The sequence below is a fragment of the Rutidosis leptorrhynchoides genome, chromosome 7 (genome assembly GCF_046630445.1).
Source record: "Rutidosis leptorrhynchoides isolate AG116_Rl617_1_P2 chromosome 7, CSIRO_AGI_Rlap_v1, whole genome shotgun sequence".
Lineage (NCBI taxonomy): Eukaryota > Viridiplantae > Streptophyta > Magnoliopsida > Asterales > Asteraceae > Rutidosis > Rutidosis leptorrhynchoides.
The window spans coordinates 124069830-124094497 of NC_092339.1; the positions used below are offsets into that span (position 1 = coordinate 124069830).

Genomic DNA, 24668 nt, shown 5'->3' on the forward strand with positions numbered 1-24668 from the left:
TTCAACATTCACTTATAAAACGCACTTAGTCTATTGGCTCTTAGTAGATGGCAAAGTTTTTGAACTCGTCTGTCATTTGTGATGGGGACAATACGCTTCACACAAGACTCTCCCTGACAAATTCAAGTCCTCATAGTTCTGTTCGTTATGGTCATGAACATTAGTCTGGTTCTGCGAGAGCTTATCAAGTATTATGCCCCAACAATACCCTTCGAAGCGACCCAACTTCTTTCTCACATAGGTTATTTACCACCGAATGACTACTGATTAACTACACAAGTTTATCTCAGTTGAATCATTAAAATCCATAGGCTTATCCTCTTACTTGTCACTTTTAGGAATGGACTCAGAAGTCTACTTTTAATTAGTAAACTCCCTTTGAAAGGTGTAGGGTTTGCTAGTTTAGTAATTAACCCCCCCACAGTGACTTCACTAGTTCATACAATTAGGTTCTCCTATTGAACTCAGATCTTGAGATCTCTAGTCAACTTAGTTAGGTTTTCCTTCATACAAATTTTTTATATTCAAGGGCTTCAGTCCCAATCCCATGCACGACTTATACACTAACTCTCTGCTTAAGCCTTTTGTCAACGGATCCTCAATATTATCCTTTGACTTCACATAGTTAATAGTAATAATTATTGTAGAGATTAGTTGTCGTAGTGTATTATGTCTATGTTGTATATGTCTATTCTTACTATGATACATTGTCTATACTTATGTATACTTAAAAGAATACAAAATCTTGAACCACTATCTTCAACCACTGTCACACCCCCAAATAGGGCCAGGGGTATTTGTGACCATTCATATCATAACACAGTTGTATAAACGAGAACGACTCTATATGAGACGTTTTGAATAAAACCTTTATTAATAAAAATAGCAGAAGCATTAAGAGTATTTACATCAATTCCAAACTGAAATAGTAATAGTTTTAAAATGCAAAGTAAATGTATTGAAATGAAGACTCCATGCAGCAGCATTCAATTCATCAAGTAGCAGTCATAGCAATCATCTTATTCGTCACCTGAGACAAAACATGCTTAAAGTGTCAACCAAAAAGGTTGAGTGAAGTTCATAGGTTTATATAATATGCATTTGACCACAAGATTTAGTTTAAAGTTGATTGATACTAAATATATCAATCTAAAAGTGTTGCTGCAGTTTGTAATATCGCGACTAAACAAAAGTTACCTCGTGACACCTTGTACAGTCAGTGTCGTTGAATCATTATTATGTAACTAAAGACCAACGGTCAGATGGTTAGAGACGTTACTCTCAATAGGCCTATTCACAATAATTAAGGTTGCCATTTATACGCAGTTTGCATGACAAAGCAATACAGCATAATAACATTTGAGTACTTGTGTCTAAACATAAAATAGTTATAAAGCAAGCATGTGTCTCACCCCAAAAGTTATAAACAGTTAAGTAAATAGTAAAAGTGGGGCTATGAAAATCACCTTAAATTAGCCCGCAAAGATTTCACAAGGAAGTAGCTGTAATTGAAGTAGACCGAAAATCTCAACCTAAAGATAATAGTTGGTCGTTAGTTGACTAAGCAACAAAGTATTTGGGTATAATTATTCGTTTGTTCGGAGGATTACTATTAATAGTAAATTTTCCTTTTAAGGAAGGTTTCTATTTTTTTGGAAAGTTTGTAAGCACGTCATTAGATAAACTTTCGATTACAAACTTCCAATTCGTAATGGCCTATTCAGGTCTAGGGGCTTGAGCTATAGGATCCTTTAAATCGGAAAATCCAAACCCTTCCATCCTAGAGTTTCGTAGACGCCACCCGTCAAGAAAGTTCAATGATCAAAAATAAATCCAATACGTTTATTTGTTCGTGAAAATATTTACTCCCAAATATTTTACGAAAGTATAATATTAGTCGTATATTAGAAATCGCGCGTATAGGAATACGACACTTTAAATATTTTACTTATACAATATGTTATGATAGTTTGAATATATAAGTTTTTATATTATTATTTACTAATTTTTAAATTAAAATAATATTTGATTAATACTTATATTATATATATATATATATATATATATATATATATATATATATATATATATATATATATATATATATATATATATATATATTGAATTTGTTTTTATTAAACATATAAATTGTAAATAAATGTAAATAATGTTCAAAAATTCATACAGCTTAGTAGAAATATTCTATAATGTAATTAGGTATTTTATAAGTAATATAATATGTTAGTGACAATTTTTAATAATTAAAATCGATTTATTAAATTTTATTATGTTTCGCATGAATATAATAACAAATAAATTATAAATTCGATTTAAATACATATAAAAATTATTTTTGATCAGAATAATATCATATTAAGGTTAGGAAACCTCTAAAATTATTTTATTTGATTTTTTCTCTAATTATTCCTTATATATATCGTATATACATTTATATATTCATTAATTCGATTTTAATTACAAAATAAATATAATTCTGAAATATTAATCCATAAAAATATTTTTATAATTTCCAGTAATATTTAATACTAATTATAATTATAACATGTTATATATATTTGTTTCAATTATAATTAATTTATAACATTATTTACATATTTCGGTAAAAAAAATAAACTGAAATAAATAAATAAAAAGAAAGAAAAGAATACTTACAAGAAGTAGTTCTTCAAAGAGAGAAATGAAGGTTTCAGGTGCAAGTTTAAATGAAGAAATGATGGGCTATTTATACTTGAAAAAAATTAGGTAAAAAGAATAAAATAATTAAAAGAAATAAAAAGAGAAAAATATTTTAAGTCTTAGTTGGTTTGATAATGGGATTTTAAAAATTAAAAGTATTAAATTTTAGGTCATGAAATAAAATAACAAAAGTGTTTTTCCATTAACATTTTAAAATAAAAAGCAAAAGTAGTTTATTACTTTATAAAAAAATAAATATATTCTTTTTTAAAAAAATGGGCCGTCCCTTTTTTTAATTTTATATATTATTATTATTTTTTCCTTTTTTTTAAGAGAATCTTGATCCAAATATTTATTTGTCATTACATATATATATATATATATATATATATATATATATATATATATATATATATATATATATATATATATATATATTTGTTTTTTTTTAATATTTATAATTTAATCCTAATCATTTTTAATATTTCAAGTTTTATAATTTATATATTGGACATTATATACTAATTATAAAGTTAATTATTTAACTTTATATATAGTTTCGTACCGGGTTTTTATATACTTTCATATAATATTAATAGTTAATAGTTAATATAATTTACTTAATATTAAGGTTAGGGTTTGAGTTATCGACTGAAAATTCATCATCCGGTCAACGTTCATTAAATAATCATTGATTGCGTTTTAATAACAACCCTAACGTTAGGGGTAAAATAGTTAATTCAAAGTGAAAAAGTGAGGGTTGTTATAACCACCGACAACCACTTCCAACCATCACCTCCGACTACCTCCAACCACCTCCGACATATACCTCCGCCATCCGAATCCGCCCTTAATCTATACCATCCACCACCGCCATCCAGCACCCCTATCCACTACCACCGACATCCACCAACACTGTCTGTTGGTTTTGCTTTTTGTTTTTCCGACCACCATGAACTCTGACGACCACAATAAACTCAAGGTGCTTCATTTTTCAGAACATTACTCTAAAATACATGTAATTCGTGCATATTTTGTTGTACTTTGTGTACGTTTTGTTGTACCATGTAACCCAGGAATGTAAACAAAAGTCGCTAGATGTCACAGGGCTGGTGGGGGCGCGTGTCACGTCCGTTTATGCTCGGATTTTTACTATGTTGAGCTTGAAAATTTGACTGTGGTGGTGTATGTGTTAGTTTTGCCAGTAGTAAAAAATAGTGAGAAAAATGTGAGAGGGGGACGAAAGAAGAGATGAGGAAGATGGCACGATGAAGTGAAATGAAATGCCGTGAAAAAAAGCCTGAACTGAGTCTTGAATCAAAGGAAAATCTTTTAAAAAATAGTACAAAGTATAAACCCGTATAAAAGGGACGTTTGAAAAATTACCTTTTTTAGACCCATTTTTAGAACCGTATATGAAAAATTATTCAACTAATGGGAAAGACACAAAAGATAAAGATATGTCTTTAGATGGGTAGATTGGACTATAATGGATACGGATTACAGTTTATACTAATAGAGGAGTTGAAATGCATTAGTTATTAACTAGTTATTGAACCCTCGCTTCGTGCTGGGGTTCGATTTTTAATGTATTTTATTGCGTTTAGTTAAATTATTTTGTGGTTAACGATGATGTCGTTGAAGCGCAACTCGAGTCGAACTAAAAGGTATAACCCGTGAGAGATTTAAATGTTATTTTAAATTAACAATATATGTACATCTCCGCGTTTCGCTATGGAATTGTCGACTTTTAAAAATTTAACGCAAAATCAACGTGTGTGAAAAGTACACCATATATTTAGCGTTTTTTAAAAAGCGTCCATTTTGCGTATAGCTAGTGACATTGTGTTCCTAAAATTATTTCGAGTTTAACGATGGTGTCGGAAAAATTTAACTCGTTGCGAGCGAGAAGATATGACCCGTTGAATATTTGGGTGGAGTTTATTTAAGATTTTTTATGAAAATGATTATTTGACACTTTACCTCCTGTTTGGGGGGAGGGGGGGCGATTTGATTTTTTCAAAAAAGTGTGGGGCCTTTGTTGGTAAAATGAAATTTAGTTAAAATTAAAAAAAAAAAAAAAGTGAAAAGTCGAAAATGCCTCTGGTACTATTAATAACTTTTGTCTATTAGTTAATATGTAAATATATGCATTTATTTAATAAAATTAACTTTGATTTTTTAGTTCTTTTATAATTTAGTAACTTGTTTTTTTTTTTTTTTTTTTTTTTTTTTTTTGTAACCAAGGTATCCAACATTTTTTTTTAACTGATTAATCCCAGGGCGACTACCCGCTTTGCGATTAACCCGGAGTCATTGCAGGCGAACCTCCGTAGCCATGAAGGAGAATAACTTTGTGGGTGCAAGGAATTGAACCCTTGACCTCCACATTGGAAGGTCAGGGTCTTACCATGCCACCACTCCGTAGAAAGATTTTTTATAATCTTAAATGAGCTAATCGAGCTTGAGTTCAAATTAAATACTACTCTGTATTGTCCTACATATGATAAAAATTTCAGTTACAACTCAACAAATAGCAATTTTGAATTCGGACACTGAAAAAGTATCCGATTTCTAACCCGGATAAAATATGAGTTTTATTATCGACTTCAAGTCGAGTTCGAATTGAGTCAAAGTCAAACAAATCGAGCTTAAATTCTTATTGCTCGACTCGAATTCAGTTCGTTAATGTTCTTAATTAGTATCCACTAGGATACATTGAGGTTCATTGTGAATGACTAAATTTATATCTTTGTGATAAATAAACCTAGCCTAACAAATGCAAAAGTTTTTGTGACTGGAATTAGGTGTTTGATTTTAGAAATATTATATCATAGATAGATTGGAATTTGTTATGTTTAAAAGTGAAGAAATTAAGGCTTATGAATATTAGTAAGGATGAAGATGGAGGTGACGAAAAGGAACGAAGAAACAACGAAAATACTCTCACGTTTGTTACGTGATTGAATTTAACGAATTTTTAACGTTTACTAGCGAAAGAGATGAATAACTTAGTGAAAACTTGGGTGAAGTCACTCCACCTTATTTTATTAGTGAAACCTAATAACCTATGCAATATGATTATATATCAAAAAGACCATCAGCCTAATTTTTTCTTGCAATACATAGTAAGTGGAATATTTGGGGATTGACATTAAAAAAGTTATCAACTGCAAGGGGAAAAACTATAGTAGTACTAAGTTTACTTTAAAAAACCATCAATCATTTCTGAACATGTTTTGTATTTTTATATATTATTATTAAATTATTTGATTTTCTTTCTCTTTCACTTCCCTGACATCACACCACTCTTTCTCTCTCTTTCTATAATAACAAATGATCTTATCTCAATAATTCCATTATATCATAATTTTACATATTCTGCCCTCTCATCTTTCTCACCATATTTGGCAAAAGCCTAAAAACACAATCTGTCTCCATATCTAACATTCATATTCATATATAATCAATTACAAGTAGTTTAACTACTTCACTCCACTAGTTCACTCAACTTCAGGTATATATATTATCTTCTGAATTCTTTCTATATTTTCTTAAATAATTGCTTGATGATTCTTTTTAAACTTTATTATTCATATTCATAGTGTTTGGTTAACTTTACTTTTTTTTTTATAGATAGTTTTTTGTTGTTGCTCATTAGGATTTGGATGCCTATTTATATTTTAGAATGAGTGATTAATGTTACTAGCTGTTGATGAACAGAATCACTGTAGTAAGTGTTGACATTTTAATAATTTTGGGGATTTAAGTGCTTGGTTATACTGTAGAATATATATCTACTACTCCGTATAAAGTGTACTTGCAAATTTCTATTTCTAATAATAATACTGTATACAAAGTACACTTTGTAGATCTGTAAACTTTTTAATGAAAGTCCATTCTATTTATAAAATTTTGCAAGTTGTTTTGATGTTGGTTGTTTATTTAATTCTTGTTCTTTTGTGAAAATGAGTTTTCAAAGGATTTTCATTAATTCATTTGGCATTTAGGTAATTTGAACATACATCAAGTTTGTTATTCAGATTGTTCAACACATAAAACAAACAACAAATATTCATCTACGACTTACTCGAATGGAAAGAAAAACATAACAGACCCCTTGGTACCAACAAATCATAACTTTCTAATAAGTTCCAATGACATCATAAAGTCAATTGGCATGCCGAATGTCAAAACATATGACTGTTTTATGTCCAAAACAAGATTGTATAACTTTAACATCTTGCAACCAGTGGCGGTAGCAGAATTCTTTTTTCACCGGGGCAAAAAAAAAAATTAAAACCGTAGCAATTTTTTGGGCAAAATATGGAGGTTTTTAGGCAAATTTTGGAGGTTTTTGGACAAAATTTGAAGGTTGTGAGCAAAATTTGAAGGTTTTGGGGTAAAATTTGGAGATTTTTTGGCAAAATGTGAAGGTTTTGGGGCAAAATATTTAAGTTTTGGGAAGAAAAAAAAAATTCCACCGGGGACAAAGTCGAAAAATCCAAAAATTTTACACTGAAAATCGCAAATCCACTGGGGCGCGGCTACCCCGCTTGTCCCTTTATAAAACCGCCCATGCTTGCAACGGAAGGTGCTTAGTAGAAAACTTTGCAATGTCGGTATAAATGTTGCGCTTTCCCAACTTTCATGTTTTGTTGTTGTTTTAATCCGGCTCACCGGATACAAAACTAAAGCAACATATTTACTCCTACACACACACATATTTCACTTCCAGAATTCAAAGTTGATTCAAAGGGCTTATAGTGTGGTATCTGAGGAGCTCTTTCAACTAAGAGGTTAGGGTTGAAACCTCGTAGCAAAAATGTATATATTTGTGAATAAATTCGAGTTGAGTGTGTGATTTTGCCTTAAATAAAATATTCAAAGTTAGACATTATTTTGTCTTTGAGGTTTACAACTTTTAGATTTCATTGTTTTTGTAGTGTTTTTTACTTTTGTAGTATTGGCTATAGCACCACCTTGCTTTCTTTTACAACTAACTATATATATATATATATATATATATATATATATATATATATATATATATATATATATATATATATATATATATATATATATATATATATTCAAAATGACTCATTTGACCATCAAAATCAAAGTTTATACAATTTTGGAAAACTAAGCGATATTTAACTTCATCAATTCATCAAAGTACTAGATTCTAAGACCACCCCTTAAAGGGCGTGAGATTTACTTTCGCCTCTAAGGTGTTAAAATTTGACACCCTTAACGTCTGTTACACAACGTTAAATTTGACATTTTTGAGACGTGAGTTACATATGTGATATTTGATGAGTAACGTCGAATTTTTACACAAAATTTGACACCTCATTGCACCTTATTTATTACGGAGTATTTTTTTTCATTTAACTTCCAATCAAATTTCCACATCACCCAAAAACTTTTTTCACTCAAATTTAACACTCATAATAACACAACTTCAAATTTGACACTGTCACATTACAGTTAATTACTATACAGTTACCTAATATACTAGGTGATATGTGATGAGTAATGTCAAATTTTCACACAAGTTAATTTCTATACAGTTACCTAATATACTTTTGCAGGCAGCAAGCAAGATTGTGGTTTAAAATTTGTTTGCCCATCTATGGAACCTCCAAATAACACTATTGAGTCTAACGAATCATTGAAAGACGACACGACTACTTTTCAGCCAACAACACAACCTCAAACCATGACTCTCGATCTATCTCTCGCCTTCAACCCTGATTATATCACAACAGAAACGACACCAACAAACACCACCTCGGGATCAGCAACACACCGTGTTTTCTCCTGCAATTACTGCAGGCGAAAGTTCTACAGCTCACAAGCATTAGGAGGCCATCAAAACGCACACAAACGAGAACGAACAATGGCTAAAAGAGCTATGAGAATGGGAATGTTATCAGAACGATACGCAAGTTTAGCATCTTTACCTCTAAATGGGTCAAGTTATCGGGCTCTGGGTATTGAAGCACATGGGTCAATGCATCAAGGAGTTGTACCCCAAGAGAACCGTTTTCATGCCATGAGAGGTGGTGCGAGATTTGACCAAACTTATGTCGGGTTACCAGTGTTCATGGATGATGATGAATCAGACGTGTTTTGGCCAGGTAGTTTCAGACAGGTTGAAAGAGTGGGTGGTTCGGGTATGCCTTTACCTGCAAGTAGAGATTCATCCGCCGCACCCGATCTTACTTTAAGACTTTGACTTTTTTGGTCAACGGGGTGCTAGAATGTTTACGTTGGTTTCGTGTTCAGGTTATTGAGCGAAATTGGGTACCTACATTGTACAGTGAGATAAGAAGATGAATTTTGCTTCATTATATTAATTATTATTAGTATTATCCTTAACATTCTACAGCATGCAATCTATTGTTGAAGTTTGGTGAATTAGTGGCTGAAAAGGGACAAGTTTTGTGCTTAAATAAGGCGATTAAGTATCCTTTTGCTTCAAAACAGAAAAAAAGCTTGTGATTGAGATGAATAAAACTTGTTTCAAAATTTACCAGATTCTGATTGAGATAATTTGGACATCTCACGGGGTTGTTTACTTTTATTTTGCATGAAGTGCTGTTTCCATATGCCTCTGTTTAGAAAAGAGGTCTCCGATTCTATTTCTTCTGCAAATATGTCATTTTTCAAATCAAGTGATATAGAAACAGAAATTTTATTTACTGAATTAAGAACTATACAGAAACTAATCATAGTGAAAAGTAAATAGACTCTTAGTCCGCTTAGAGTATGTGGTTAATTAGCTTGCAAGTCCTATAAAACTAAACTAAAGCTTAGTTCAAGAGAACTACACATTTACCATACAAATCGACCCGTGTTCAAAGATTCAGTAGATTTCGAACATTACAACTCAAATGTGAATCGTGATCACTAAAAATGTTAGACAAGATCCCTCCATATAACAAAAAATGAAACCCTAACCAAAAAAGTGCAACTCTTTCTTCTCCCTCCATAATCGCCTCCACATCACGTAATCTATTAGTAGTAACGGACTCTAACGAAGTTTCAAACCATCTCGAATCGCTCGGATCCTTAATAGTCTCCAGATAACGGTTTCCATGACTCACAAACTTCCACACTATCGGCGTTATATCAGTAACGCAACCTAAAAAGTCACTTGAGATATCTAAAAGCTTATTAGGGTCAAATTTAGTGTCAAAAATATCAATCAACTTACACTTCGAACAGCGCATGCTACTATTTGTAATGTCTGAAGACACTGCGGTTTTAGTAATATATAGTAGCAATTCACCAGTAGCGATCCAAAAAGTTGAAACGGAAGCAATTAAAGATGATTCAGAAAGAAATAGATTATGGGTTGCAAATGCAAGTAATAACAAGTATGCAACACTCCACTTTAAAGCATTTTCATCTTCTAACGTGATTGCACGTGTCTTATAAGTAGAAGCCAGAGTTGTGTAAGCGTTTAAAGACAGATGATTTAGTGGATGTAGCCTAAGTATAAGTTGTTCATAACGAAAACCTTTTAAAAGAACATCTTCCAGCTTTTTGCGGCACGATTCAGCATCGTTTGAAGTGAGATAATCATCGATAGCATCATTTATGTAATCAGTAAAACTTTCAACTCCAACATTTTGCAAGAAATTCCCATTCTCATTGGCGTAACAAATTTCCTAAATAAATGGAATAATCATAATATTAATCATCAATTATCATTGTAAACGTCTACAGATCATCGTTAACACTAGAGACTCCTTATTCTTACTTGTAAAAGCTGGTCAATGTAGGTCAAAGGCACTGCAACACAACGATGACAAAAACATGTAAACCGATACTTGAACCACAGTTCAAATTGCCTCAACTCCTGAAACGTGTATAAGTACTTACAAAAATCATTTACACTTGTGATTTTTTAGTTTTTAACTCAAAAAACAAAAGGAGTATATCATCCAATTTGATAAATTTATGAGACTTGATTAATTGTTTTACCTTTGGCTGTAGCAAGCCTATGTATGTAACTGTTACCGGATCCCCTTTCTTTATCGCCTTAATACTCCTAACAACTATTCTCGGACCACCACAAACATCGACCAATCCTGTTATATATCATAATCAAACAAATTGATCAAGTATCAACATCCGAAAACGACGTATTTCCATTACGAAACCTAGGACTCATCGATTTACCTGTTTGGAAGTCGGAAGTTGTAGAAATTTTAGAACCGTTCGAGGATACTGGAGTGATGAGACATCGTTGATTACCACATTCGTTCTCAGACATCAAGAAACGGTAACACGAATTCGGAGAACAACTATGATTAATCCACGAGAAACGTGTATCGTACAACGCAATCCCCACCGATCGACCGATCTTATCTTGTATCTCCACAGCGTTTGTTATCACCGCACAATAAACCGCCTCTACCAATAAAGAATCCGTATCCAACGACCCGTTTGTAATCGATATCGCTGTACCCATTGCCCTCGCCCCGTTTTTGATTCTGGTAGAAATCTCATGGTCATCGAGAAGTTTATGACGGTTGGTCATCAAGCCACAAAGTCTATCGTAAGATTTGAAAGAAATGTTTTGGCGTTTGATTTGAAGGAGGAGAAGGAGAGCGACACGTAGGTCGGAAGTTTCTTCTTTGTAGACCGATAGATTGTGGGACCCGGATGAAATGTGGAGAGGAGAATGCGAAGAGGAACAAGAAGGAGAACAATATAGAAGTGATTGATCGAGTGAACCGAAGGGATTATGTGGAAGAATGGAGAAGCACGATGCGCAGTGGGACGTAATGAAAGAGTCATGGAGCGAATACGCGATAGGAACGAGTGGTGGGATTAAATCTTCTCCTGGTCCTACTTCAGTTGTTGCTACCATCTCCATATTTCGTATCGTAGCTATAAAGTAATGGTGTTTGATTAATACATATACACAATCGTATAATGATACAAGCTTGAGTGCGACTTATTTTTATAACTAAGACACTTGGCTTTATTTTAGAAGCACGAGCTCGAAAAAGTATTCGTTGAGCTCTATTTAATAACTAAGACACTGAGCCTTATTTAAAAACACAAGTTCGAGTAATTGACTTGATTCTGCATTCACAATGATGCTCAATTGAATACAAATGAAGTTCTTACTTCTTAACGACAAGCTTGATAATGATACGCATATCCGCAAGACTATACGGAATACGCATCCAAAGCCCTAAACCGCATGTAAATTGCCATGTCAGAGATATGGCACGGGTATAGCCGCACTCTATGCGCCTATACCATCTGATGCGAGTTTCGTATACTTATACTTGCATAAGGGTCTAGTATATTCTAGAAAGATGTACGGTATAATCAATTCGGATTCTTTTCCATAAATAGCGAAAGTTAGTTGGGAAGAGATCGCATTTAATTAGAGAAAGGATTCTATCAAAACCCTAATTCGTGAGCCTATAAATGCATAGCTCATAAACCCTAAAAACATATTCGTTACTCATACGTAACAACAGCATACATATTTTCATCGTACGAACAAAACTTCATACGATCTTAAAGACTTTCAGGTATGTCTTGAACTATAAAACCTTCATGTCTTTGGGCCACTCAACCTCATATGCCAGGTTGTTGGTGGACTCTCAAATCGGCCACCCCGTCGGAATCGAAACGATACCAATGTGGGTTATCCACGACTAAGTGTCGGAGGTCCGAATGTTGTTAGTCCTTAAACCCCACTATGCACTCAAGCGTAGGTTCACCTTGACCTCGTGAAAATATGCTTGATCATTTAGCGCCATCCGTGAATGATGAAAAAAGATGAAAAAATTACCAAAATGCAATAAACATCGAACTGGGGGTATATAAAATGCAATAAGATTTTTAGTTGATGTAGGTTTGGGATGATAAATTGCTATAAACAGGTAAGAAGTTTGTGCAAAAATTACCAAAATTAAAAACCTATTTTATCCATTTATTCATTGTATTAACAATTAACAATCAAGCAATATAGCAGATAGGATGATGGAATTGGAAGTAATGAATTCACATAACCTAATTTGAATTACGTATATAAAGTGAAAATCAAATATAATACAAATGAAAATTACCTGAGAAAAAACGTGGCGGACTCAAATTGAAGAATCTTCAATTTTCAAAGGGTTTGATTCGGGAAAGAAGCCCAACAGCGTAAATAAAAGGGTGAATCTGAGTTAATTATTACAGTGACATCTTCAATTTTCGGTGATAGAGGGGTTCCTTAATTTACTTATTTATAGGCTTACATTTTTTTTTTTTTTTTTTTTTTTTGACAAAAAAAAAAGGATAACATTAAAACATTTGATGCATAACATATATAAATCGACTAGTGCAGACACCCGTGGAATCACGGTATTTTTAAGGAAATTTTTTTGAATGATATGTAAGTTGATGAAACCCATTCTTTATTATCTTCATACTATATATATATATATATATATATATATATATATATATATATATATATATATATATATATATATATATATATATATATATATAATTATAAAAACCAACATCAGTGTCAAATTAAAGTACAAAATTAGAAGATAAAAAACATAAGCAATCATACCAGGACACCAATAAATCATCCATATATAGTGCAAAACATACTATAAAAAGTTGTTGAATATACTTACAGATATCGGTTGAAGATAGGCCTCAAATGTCAGTTACAATAAGAGAACCGATAAGCTTTAAAAAAATAGAAACATACCAATACCAACAAGTCTTCCTCAAAGTTAACCGTATAAAGAACTTTGCAATTTGCCTTCTTATGCCCAATTGGCCCTCAAAACTTGCTGCCAAATTATCTTGATTGCTACCATTTACACTCACATCACAAACTGCTTATGCATTAGAGTTAGAATTTGTAGACGTCGAAATCATGTTTCCACCCCATTATTCCTTCATCACCATGTAACGACGCATGATCAAAGAGTCATATTACATATGTGCAAGTGTCACGCCCTTCACCAACCTTTCCACCTTTCACTTTGCCTTTTGTAGCACCATTGTTTTCAGTAATATCTTTACTCATCCTTGTGAAAAATCATGAACTACAAAATTATGAACGAAAATAGAAGCATTGATAAAATTTACATAAAAACGTATATTATTATTTTTAAAATTATATGTAAATGTACAAAAATGAAAAACGTTTAAAGTGTGATACATTATAAAATTATAAGATAATTGACATATTGTATATCTTTCTATAACAAAATATACAAATATAGCTGCTTACAAAAAGACATGTACTTGATGATTATATCATGTGAGCATGTGACCTCGTAGCTTAAGTTATACTCCGTACTACAGTAATAAATAACAGAAATACAACCCATTAAGTCAGCTATCACTTTAATAGATCGCTCTCTTCACTGCTCTTTACACCAAATAAATACAATAAATTTAAGGAACTGTTATAATATTAGGCTTTAATGGATAGTCAATTTTGTACAAATCATAGTCAATATTGGATACCTCTTGTATAGTATTTTTTTGTACTATAAATACCCATGTATGCAAGCTAAAAAACTTGCACCCTCCATTATACTTACAAGAATCATTTCTCTCATTAGTATTCTACTCCTTCATTACTAGAATTTTGTAGTAAGTTTAGGCTACCAATGTTGTTATAAACAACTAAATTACAACACGTTATCAGCACGAAGTGCTCCGTATAATCAAGGTTTATCTAAGCAAGCACAAGTCACTAATCAAGGTAAGAAATTCTTTAACGATATATTATATTATTTATTAGTAAGGTAAATATTATTATCATCATAAGTAAAATTATATTTCTGTAATCTAACTTTTATTAACTTCACTAACATTTATATTTATGTTATTTAAGTTATATGGTCGGTTATACCGCCTGAATTATATTTATGTAATCTAACTTTTATTAACTTCACTAACATTTATATTTATGTTATTTAAGTTATATGGTCGGTTATACCGCCTGAATTATATTTATGTAATCTAACTTTTATTAACTTCACTAACATTTATATTTATGTTATTTAAGTTATATATGGTCGGTTATACCGCCTGAATTATATTTATGTAATCTAACTTTTATTAACTTCACTAACATTTATATTTATGTTATTTAAGTTATATATGGTCGGTTATACCGCCTGAATTATATTTCTGTAATCTAACTCTTATTAACTTCACTAACATTTATATTTATGTTATCTAACATTTATGATTACTTATGCAATTAATCATTATTTATTTCATGCATACTAATGTTTATTCTTAAAATTTATTATTTATGCATAATATGTTTATTCTCTTAATCTTCGTATTTATACTAAACGTATTTGTAGTAAATGTATTTATAGTAATCGTATTTGTACTAATAAAATTCTTTTATTAAAATTATTATTAATACAACGAGTACATAACAGTCGTTAACGTCAACTAACAACGTTACAACAGTCATATATACATAACAGTTGTTAACGTCAACTGACGACGTTACAACGACTATATTTTTCAAATATAAAATAAACATCTCCGTTTTCACATTTTCACAAATCAATCTTCATTTTCTCATATTACCACTCTCAAAAAGTTTTTTTGTAAAGATGATTCACACAAGGATAATTTTTCCTATTGTGTTGGTCATATTAACTATCATCATTGTTGCTAATATACCACCGGGACAACCTATATTCTATCCTGCTCTTGTGGTTTTATCATTTGTAATCATGTCATTATTCTGTTGTTTGCTACTTATGAATTTAAAATGATTCTAATTTCATTTTATTATTTGTCTATGAATAGAAGTTGATTATGATTTATGTTGTTCATTTTTTTGATAGTAGAAAATGTCGAATTTGAAAAAGCTTAAATTTGCTCCTTTAGAATCAAGTGGGAACAACTACTTAACATGGGTTATGAATGTAGAAAAACATCTCGAATTAATCGGTATTTTAGAAACCCTGAATGAAAATAACAATGTTCATGTTATGTAAAAGAGGGGAGTTTGTAAGAAGCATATTGCGCAGAGTTTTCTATTTAACTTTCAATTTCAACGCCTCACTTAATATCAATGAGTAGTACTACTTGAAGTTGATTTGTTTATAAAAGCTTTTAGTAATGATTTCTACTAGATTAAAACATATTTTATAGAATAACAACTTCTTATAGACATTTCCCAAATAAAGTATTAAATTAATTAAAGCACTAGCTCCCAGTACTAACTTTAATCAATCCACGTACGATTATTTTATATATAAAATATAAACGAGTAATCAACAATTACAAGCTAGCTAGCTACTTGTATATTTTAGAAAATTATTATAATCAAACCAAACTTCTTAATCATACATATATGATTAAAGATTCAAGTGTATTGTGGAAAAAGCTCAAAGATAGATATGATATTAATTATTCAGAAACAATCGTGATCTATGAACAAATAAAATTGAAGATGTTAGTAGACACGCTTATAAGAATCCCAGAGATTCTTATTAATGATATGGTAACATGGATCATCAGTCTAGTATTTCTTGAATACATGAACATCTTGTTTAGCTCTACAAATAAGTCCTAAAAGAAAAGAAAACAAGAGTGAATCTGTTGAAAAATCTTGATTAAATAAACCCTGAGCTACCTTGAGACTTGAATGGTTTGAATTTTCTATGATGCCTAGCTTGTTATGTATCACTCATAAATAAATGGTTTTAGACCATAACGCATATGTTTATTAAGTGTTATCTTTTATGTACTTCAGATTGTAACTTGTTTGCAGGTAATATAATTTGATTATCTTCCTGAAATATAACTCATTATTTGCTTATCTTATTTGAAGTTTTAGTATGACTCCTGCTGAAATACAACATCAATTAAATGGTAAAGACCTATGTATTGCATATAGTGGTAACATACACACTATGATCAAATCTAAGAAATATTTTATTGATTTAAATCAAATGAAGGAATTATAAATAATATATCAGGTCTTGCAAACTTGATATAAGGAACGGAAAAGACAAAAATTCATATTACCAAATGGTACGAATTTTCTGATAAACAATGCCTTGTTTTCTCTCAAATCAAAGAGAAATTTGTTAAGTTTCTCTGATATATATCATAATGGATATGATTATCAGTCAATGATAACCGGAAATGAGAAATATCTATGTAGCACCGAAAAGCGCATATGATGAAAAGCGCAGCGCATATGATTAAAAGCGCATATGATAAAAAGTGCATATGATGAAAAGCGCATATGATTAAAAGCGCATGTGATGAAAAATGCATATGATGAAAAGCACGGCGCATATGATTAAAAGCGCATATGGTGAAAATGATATATGATTAAAAGCGCATATGATGAAAAGCGCATATGATGAAAAGTGCGGCGCATATGATTAAAAGCGCATATGATGAAAAGTGCATATGATGAAAAACACAACGCATATGATTAAAAGCGCATATGATGAAAAGGATATATGATGAAAAGCGCATATGGTGATTAATGAAAAGCACATATGGTGATTAATGAAAAGCACATATGGTGATTAATGAAAAGAATATTGAGAAAGAATCATCGATGTTTCTTGAAAGAATTCAAGGTTATATATATGGACCAATTCATCCGTCATGTGGACCATTTTGATATTTCATGGTTCTAATAGACGCATCTAGCGGATGGTCTCATGTTTGTGTGTTATCAATCCATAATATGACATTTGCAAAGTTTCTTGCACAAATTATTAAATTGAGAACACATTATTCTGATTACACCATTAAAAGTATGAGACTTGATAATACTGGTGAATTAACATCTCAAGCATTTAATGATTATTATATGTCTACAGGGATTGTTGTTGAACATCCAGTTGCTCATGTGCATACACAAAATTGGTTTAGCTGAATCAATAGATAAACACTTGCAGCTAATAACTAGATAATTGGTAATGAGTACAAAACTCTCAATATTTATATGGGGACATGTAAATTTACATGATGCGATATTAATTCGCATTAAACCAAGTGCAAGTCATAAATATTCTCAATTACCAACTTAATTTTGATCGAGAGCTAAATATTTTCCATCTTATAACATTTGGTTGTGCGGTTTATGTTCCTATCGCACCACCACAACGCACTAAAATGGGTCCTCAAAGGAGGATGAGAATATATGTTGGATATGAAACATATTCAATTATAAGATATATTGAATCCATGACGGGTGATGTTTTTACAGCACATTTTGTTGATTGTCATTATAATGAAAATTTGTTCCCTATATTAGGGGGAGAAATAAAAAATAAAGAAAAAGATGTTTCAGGATGTGAACATAAATTAATGTATCTTGATCATCGCACAAAAGAATGCGAAAAAAAAGTTCAAAAATAATACATATGCAAGAACTTGCAAATAAATTACCTGATGCATTTACTGATACAAAAAGGAGTGACTAAATCATATATACTAGCAGTAAATGCTTCAGCTAGAATTGATATTCTAAAAGCTGCCAATAATGTCACTCGTGAGTCTTTGCCACGCCAGAAATGTGGGAGACCAATTGGTTCCAAAGATAAAAATCCTCGAAAAAGAAAATCAGCTGATAATGAGGTAAAAGAAAGTGTTCAAGAAGAACCACAAATCAATACTCCTTCTGCAGAGGAGATTGATGATGTCAATATGAAAATTGCAATCAATTATGCACATTCAAAAAAATATTATGGAACCGAAATGACATGAAAAATCTTGATGAGATATTTTCATATAATGTTGCATATGACATCATGAATGATGATGATGATCCAGAACCAAAATCTGTCATGGAAAAATAGACGCGATTGGGATCATTAGAAAAGAGCAATACGAGCTGAATTTGAATCGCTCAATAAAAGAAAAGTTTTCGGATCTATTGTTCTCACACCTAAAGATGTTAAAAATGTGGAGTATAGATGGATTTTTATGCGAAAATGAAATGAGAAAAATGAAGTTACAAGGTATAAAGCTAGACTTGTAACTCAAGATTTTTCTCAAAGACCGGAAATTGATTATGATGAAACTTATTCCCCTGTTATGGATGCATTTACTTTTAGATACTTAATCAGCCTGTCAGTTTCTAAAAATCTAGAAATGCATCTCATGAATGTTATTACTGCTGATCTTTATGGATCACTTGATAATGATATATATATATATATATATATATATATATATATATATATATATATATATATATATATATATATATATATATATATATATATATATATATATATATATATATGAAGATACCTGAAGGATTTAAGGTATCAGAAGCATCAAATGCAAAACACAAAGAAATGTACTCAATTAAATTACAAAGGTCTTTATATGGGTTGAAACAATCGGATCGCATATGGTATACCCGATTAAGTGATTACTTGATAAGAAAAGGGGACAAATAATCTTATTTGCACATGTGTCCTTATTAAGAAAACAATGTCTGGATATGTAATTGTAAGTTGTTTATGTCAATCATCATAACATCATATGAACAAATAAAGAGATCAGTATTGCCTTGGATTGCAAATTGAGCATATGGCTAATGGTTTACTTGTACATCAAACGACTTATACCGAAAAATTTTTAAAACATTTTTAAAGACAAAACCATTGGTTGTTAGATCACTCAATATTGACACTGATCCATTTTATCGCTGTGAAGATCATGAAGATCATTGGAGCTCTTATGTATCTTACAAATTGTACAAGACCTGACATTTCTTTTGCAGTTAATTTATTAACAAGGTTCAGCTCAACTCCTACCAAAAGACACTGGAATGGGATCAAACACATATTTCGATACCTTCGAGGAACTATTGATTTAGGATTATTTTATTTTAACGAATCAAAACAAGATTTGGTTGGTTATGCAGATGCAGGTTATTTATCTGATCCACATAAAGCTAAATCTCAAACTGGATATATATTTCTAAATGGAGGTACTGCAATATCATGGCGTTCTCAAAAACAAACACTTGTTGCAACATCATCAAATCATGTCGAAGTGATTGCATTACATGAAGCTACTCGGAAATATTTTTGGATGAGATCAATGACACAACTCATTACTGATTCTTGTGGACTAGAACGTGATGAAAGTCCAACAACTATCTATGAAGATAATGCAGCTTGCATAGCACAGATGAAGGAATGATATATCAAAAGTGATCGAACAAAACATATACCTCCTAGATTCTTCTTATACACTCAAGACCTCATTAAGGATAACCAGATTGAAATGAGATATGTTCAATCCATCAAAAACTCTGCTGATCTTTTCACCAAAGCACATTTAACTGCTATTTTCAGAACGCATGTTCACAATATTGGCATGAGGCAAGTTCAAAAGATGTAACAGCTCAGCAATGTCTACTTGAGGGGGAGTCAACTTGCACTCTTTTTCCCTTAGCTAAAGTTTTTATCCCACTAGGTTTTTCTTTGGCCAAGGTTTTTAACGAGGCATTAACTTATAGTTGATCTCAAACAAAACAAAATTGGTATCCAAGGGGGAGTGTTATAATATTAGGCTTTAATGGATAGTCAATTTTGTACAAATCATAGTCAATATTGGATACTTCTTGTATAGTATTTTTTTTGTACTATAAATACCCATGTATGCAAGCTAAAAAACTTGCACCCTCCATTATACTTACAAGAATCATTTCTCTCATTTCTCTCATTAGTATTCTACTCCTTCATTACTAGAATTTTGTAGTAAGTTTAGGCTACCAATGTTGTTATAAACAACTAAATTACAACAGGAACCAACTAATTATCCCAACCTCCCATTGAATTGTCAAATATCTTGTAGAATAACCTAAGCGCCCATAAATACCCCACGAAAAATAAACCAAATCAATACCATACTATGAACATACAATTACATCATATCATATAAATAATAACGAAGTAACTTATCAAATGAAAATAGTTCTAGCTTTTAGTTTGAAAGATATGTCATTGTATTGTGCGTTGAGCTCGAACAATTTCAAGAAAGGTTATGGTAGTATCTTAGCAAAAAATTAGTTACAAAACCTGCAATTATGTACAATTATCATGCCACTACCCACATAGCAATAGCAATTGATGTACTTATTTACGTTGTGAATTTTAAAGTTGTTTATCATCTTCTCCATGCTCATGTCCATCAATGGGTCATTTACTAAACACAATTAAAAAGACAACTTTTGAAGTGTTTAGTTTCTTTGAAAAAAATCATTTATCCATACCTTTGTTTCTATTGGCTCATACAATTTTCGATGAATCAACTCCAATGCTGATCATTTGTCAATACCTTTGTGTACCTAGCGATAAACGATCCGTAAGAATCATGGGATTTAAACCAAGTAAAGGGTATAAAGGGAAAAGAGATACGAGTTTTTTTTTTTACCATGTAGTATATCATACAAGGAACCCATGTGCAGTATACTTTATATTTCCGTTGACCAAGTGGTTGGCTACACATCAATTAGCAGAAAATGAAGATAATTTCTTTTAAGTGACAATATGATAAGATGATAATAAGAAACAGTCAGCATACTACATACCATTATTATGATAAGTTCCAGCCGTAATCTAGTATCTTCTAGATGCTACTAGATGTCTCCATTCTAGCCGCAATCTAGAAGATACTAGATATTCAAAGTTACCAATTTTGACTATGGATAAGAAAGTAGCAAAATTGAATTCAATGACGGCTAGCCACTTGTTTTTCCGTTCACATCATAAGGAAGTAGCAAAATTTGAAATAGTTACGGCTAGCCACCATTTTTTGTGTTCACACTATCTCCGTTCACACCATTCCACCTCCTCAAAATTTTCTATAAATAGAGGTGCAAAGATCCATTGTAATTCATTCAGAAATGTGTAATCACAACCTAGTTAGTGTGTGTGAGTTTAAGTGTAATCCTAACCAAGAGTGAATACATCCCTAGAGAGGTGAGAATTCCTAGTGAGTTAGTTTGAGAGTTTTTTTTATTTGAGTTTTGTAATACTCTGTAATCTATTCTTGTGAGTAATAGAGTTATTTTCTCTCAAATTTGTGTGTACCAACGTCCAGTCGATCCCCTCTTAATCACAACAAGTGGTATCAAGAGCTAGGTTAGAGGAGTTGGTCGAGTTTTTGGGTTTTCTGAAGTTTTCAACCCCGTTTGTGTTGAAAAATTATTTGTAAGGTGATAATGTCCACGGAAGAGTCAGGATCATCTTCCGGAGCCATGATTATGCTCACTGCCACCAACTACATGCTGTGGAAACCTAGGATGGAAGATCTCCTCGGCTGTAAGGATTCGTTTGACCCTATTGAATTAAAGGGTACAAATCCTGATTCCGCTAAAGAAAAAGAGTGGAAGAAATCAAACCGAAAAACTATTGGTCAGATCCATCAATGGATTGATCATAGTGTCTTCCACCATGTTGCACAAGAGACAGACGCATATGTCCTCTGAAAAAAGTTAGAGGACATGTACCAGGCCAAGACTGCTCGGATTAAAGTCATGTTGATGAGGCGTTTAGTCAACATGAAGCTTAAAAGTGAAACTTCAGTTGCCGAGCATACCAGTGAGTTTCAGAGCTTGGTCAACCAGTTATCGTCTATAGAGATGCCGCTTGGCGATGAAGTTCAGGCGCTACTGCTACTTAGTTCTCTTCCCGATAGTTGGGAAATGCTGGTAGTAACACTCAGCAACTCAGCCCCGAATGGCAAACTTACCATGTCAATGGTCAAGGATGTCCTATTCAGTGAAGAGGAAAGGAGAAAGGACATGGGCACAGATCAAACCCATGCCTTTGTCACAGAGAATCGGGGGAGACAACAAATAAGTAGCAAAATAAATGGAGAGGCAGAAGCAAGAGCAGGGGCAGGTCCTCTGATAGTAGAAAATTAATATATAAATGCTATCATTGTGGATCAGAGGGACATATGAAGAAGAACTGCTACCGATTGAAAGAAGAACAAGGTCAGAGCAGTTCACAATCGAAGAATAAGGGTGGAGAAACATTAGTTACTATCACTGGTGATGTATCTTATTATTCAATCCATGATGAGACATGCCTTCACGTCTCACGTAAAGACACAGAATGGGTGGTAGATACTGCAGCATCCTACCACGTGACTCCATACAAGGAATACTACACAACATACAAAGCTGGTGACTTTAGAGCTGTGAAAATGGGAAATTCCAGTTCCGCTGAGATTGTTGGAATTGGAGATGTTACAATAAAGACAAGTTCCGGGAGCACAATCACTCTGAAGGATGTCCGCCATGTGCCAGATCTTCGGCTGAATCTACTTTCTAGAGTAGCTCTTGACAAACAGGGCTATGATAGTCATTTCAGTAGAGGCACATGGAAATTGTCAAGAGGCGCTATGATAGTTGCTCGAGGACACATTTGTGGCACACTATACAAAACTCATGTGAAGACATGTACAGACGGCCTTAATGTTTCAGAAAAAGAGGCGTCACAAAATTTATGGCACCAGAGACTCGGTCACATGAGTGAAGAAGGGTTGTCTACCCTAATAAAGAAAGAGCTTATCAATGTAGACAAGGACGCTGCACTAAATTCTTGCAATCATTGTCTGTTTGGTAAGCAGCATAGAGTCTTATTTAATTCCTCTTCAACGAGAAGATTAGAGTTACTCAGTCTGGTGCACTCTGATAGTTTCTAATATTTATCGATGATGCTTCTCGAAAGGTGTGGGTATATTTATTGCGGACGAAGGACCAAGTTTTCGATTACTTCAAGCAGTTCCATGTCATGGTAGAATGTGAGACAGGAAAGAAGTTAAAGTGTCTTCAATCCGACAACAGCGGTGAATACTCTTTCAGGCAGTTCGATGCCTATTGCAGATCATATGGCATCCGACATGAGAAGACAGTCCCATGTTGTAGTGACCCGAACTTTTCCATGTTTATATATATATTAAACGAAATTGTTATTTACATGATTAAGTGTTTCCAACATGTTAAGCAATCAAACTTGTTAAGACTTAATTAATTGAAATATGTTTCATATAGACAATTGACCACCCAAGTTGACCGGTGATTCACGAACGTTAAAACTTGTAAAAACTATATGATGACATATATATGGATATATATATAGTTAACATGATATTATGATAATTAAACATATCATTAAGTATATTAACAATGAACTACGTATGTAAAAACAAGACTACTAACTTAATGATTTTTAAACGAGACATATATGTAACGATTATCGTTGTAAAGACATTTAATGTATATATATAATATTAAGAGATATTCATACATGATAATAGCATGATAATATAATAATTTAAAATCTCATTTGATATTATAAACATTGGGTTAACAACATTTAACAAGATCGTTAACCTAAAGGTTTCAAAACAACACTTACATGTAACGACTAACGATGACTTAACGACTCAGTTAAAATGTATATACATGTAGTGTTTTAATATGTATTTATACACTTTTGAAAGACTTCAATACAGTTATCAAAATACTTCTACTTAACAAAAATGCTTACAATTACATCCTCATTCAGTTTCATCAACAATTCTACTCGTATGCACCCGTATTCGTACTCGTACAATACACAGCTTTTAGATGTATGTACTATTGGTATATACACTTAAATGATCAGCTCTTAGCAGCCCATGTGAGTCACCTAACACATGTGGGAACCATCATTTGGCAACTAGCATGAAATATCTCATAAAATTACAAAAATATGAGTAATCATTCATGACTTATTTACATGAAAACAAAATTACATATCCTTTATATCTAATCCATACACCAACGACCAAAAACACCTACAAACACTTTCATTCTTCAATTTTCTTCATCTAATTGATCTCTCTCAAGTTCTATCTTCAAGTTCTAAGTGTTCTTCATAAATTCCAAAAGTTCT

The 24668-nt window shown here is 32.0% G+C and overlaps 2 protein-coding genes across 3 annotated transcripts; one reads left to right on the forward strand and one right to left on the reverse strand.

Moving 5' to 3' along the window:
* Positions 1-6063: 6063 nt before the first annotated feature.
* Positions 6064-9288, forward strand: LOC139857410 (zinc finger protein 4-like). 2 transcript variants are annotated; one of them, XM_071846161.1, is made up of 2 exons: positions 6064-6214; positions 8274-9288. In XM_071846161.1, exon 2 carries the CDS (start codon positions 8336-8338, stop codon positions 8939-8941), a length of 606 nt encoding a protein of 201 aa, XP_071702262.1. In that variant the 5' UTR covers positions 6064-6214; positions 8274-8335; the 3' UTR covers positions 8942-9288. The 2 variants fall into 2 exon arrangements, with proteins under 2 accessions (XP_071702262.1, XP_071702261.1); XM_071846160.1 differs by having other exon boundaries at positions 6066-6214; positions 8295-9288.
* Positions 9289-9429: 141 nt separating this feature from the next.
* LOC139857412 (protein SET DOMAIN GROUP 41) lies at positions 9430-21278 on the reverse strand. Its single transcript, XM_071846162.1, has 8 exons — positions 21154-21278; positions 20993-21067; positions 13307-13793; positions 12807-12903; positions 10894-11607; positions 10696-10802; positions 10472-10570; positions 9430-10379 (listed from the first exon to the last, which is right to left on the reverse strand). The coding sequence occupies exons 5-8, from the start codon at positions 11591-11593 to the stop codon at positions 9564-9566; spliced, it is 1722 nt and encodes a 573-aa protein (XP_071702263.1). The 5' UTR covers positions 11594-11607; positions 12807-12903; positions 13307-13793; positions 20993-21067; positions 21154-21278; the 3' UTR covers positions 9430-9563.
* Between the last annotated feature and the right edge of the window lie 3390 nt (positions 21279-24668).

Bases quoted from the DNA above. Each gene is read 5' to 3' on its own strand.
- LOC139857412 (XM_071846162.1), bottom strand. From the start codon at position 11,593: ATGGAGATGGTAGCAACAACTGAAGTAGGACCAGGAGAAGATTTAATC. The intron at 10,571-10,695 runs GTAAAACAATTA...TACACGTTTCAG, and splicing joins TAGGCTTGCTACAGCCAAAG to GAGTTGAGGCAATTTGAACT. The intron at 10,380-10,471 runs GTAAGAATAAGG...CCATTTATTTAG, and splicing joins ACATTGACCAGCTTTTACAA to GAAATTTGTTACGCCAATGA.
- LOC139857410 (XM_071846161.1), top strand. From the start codon at position 8,336: ATGGAACCTCCAAATAACACTATTGAGTCTAACGAATCATTGAAAGAC.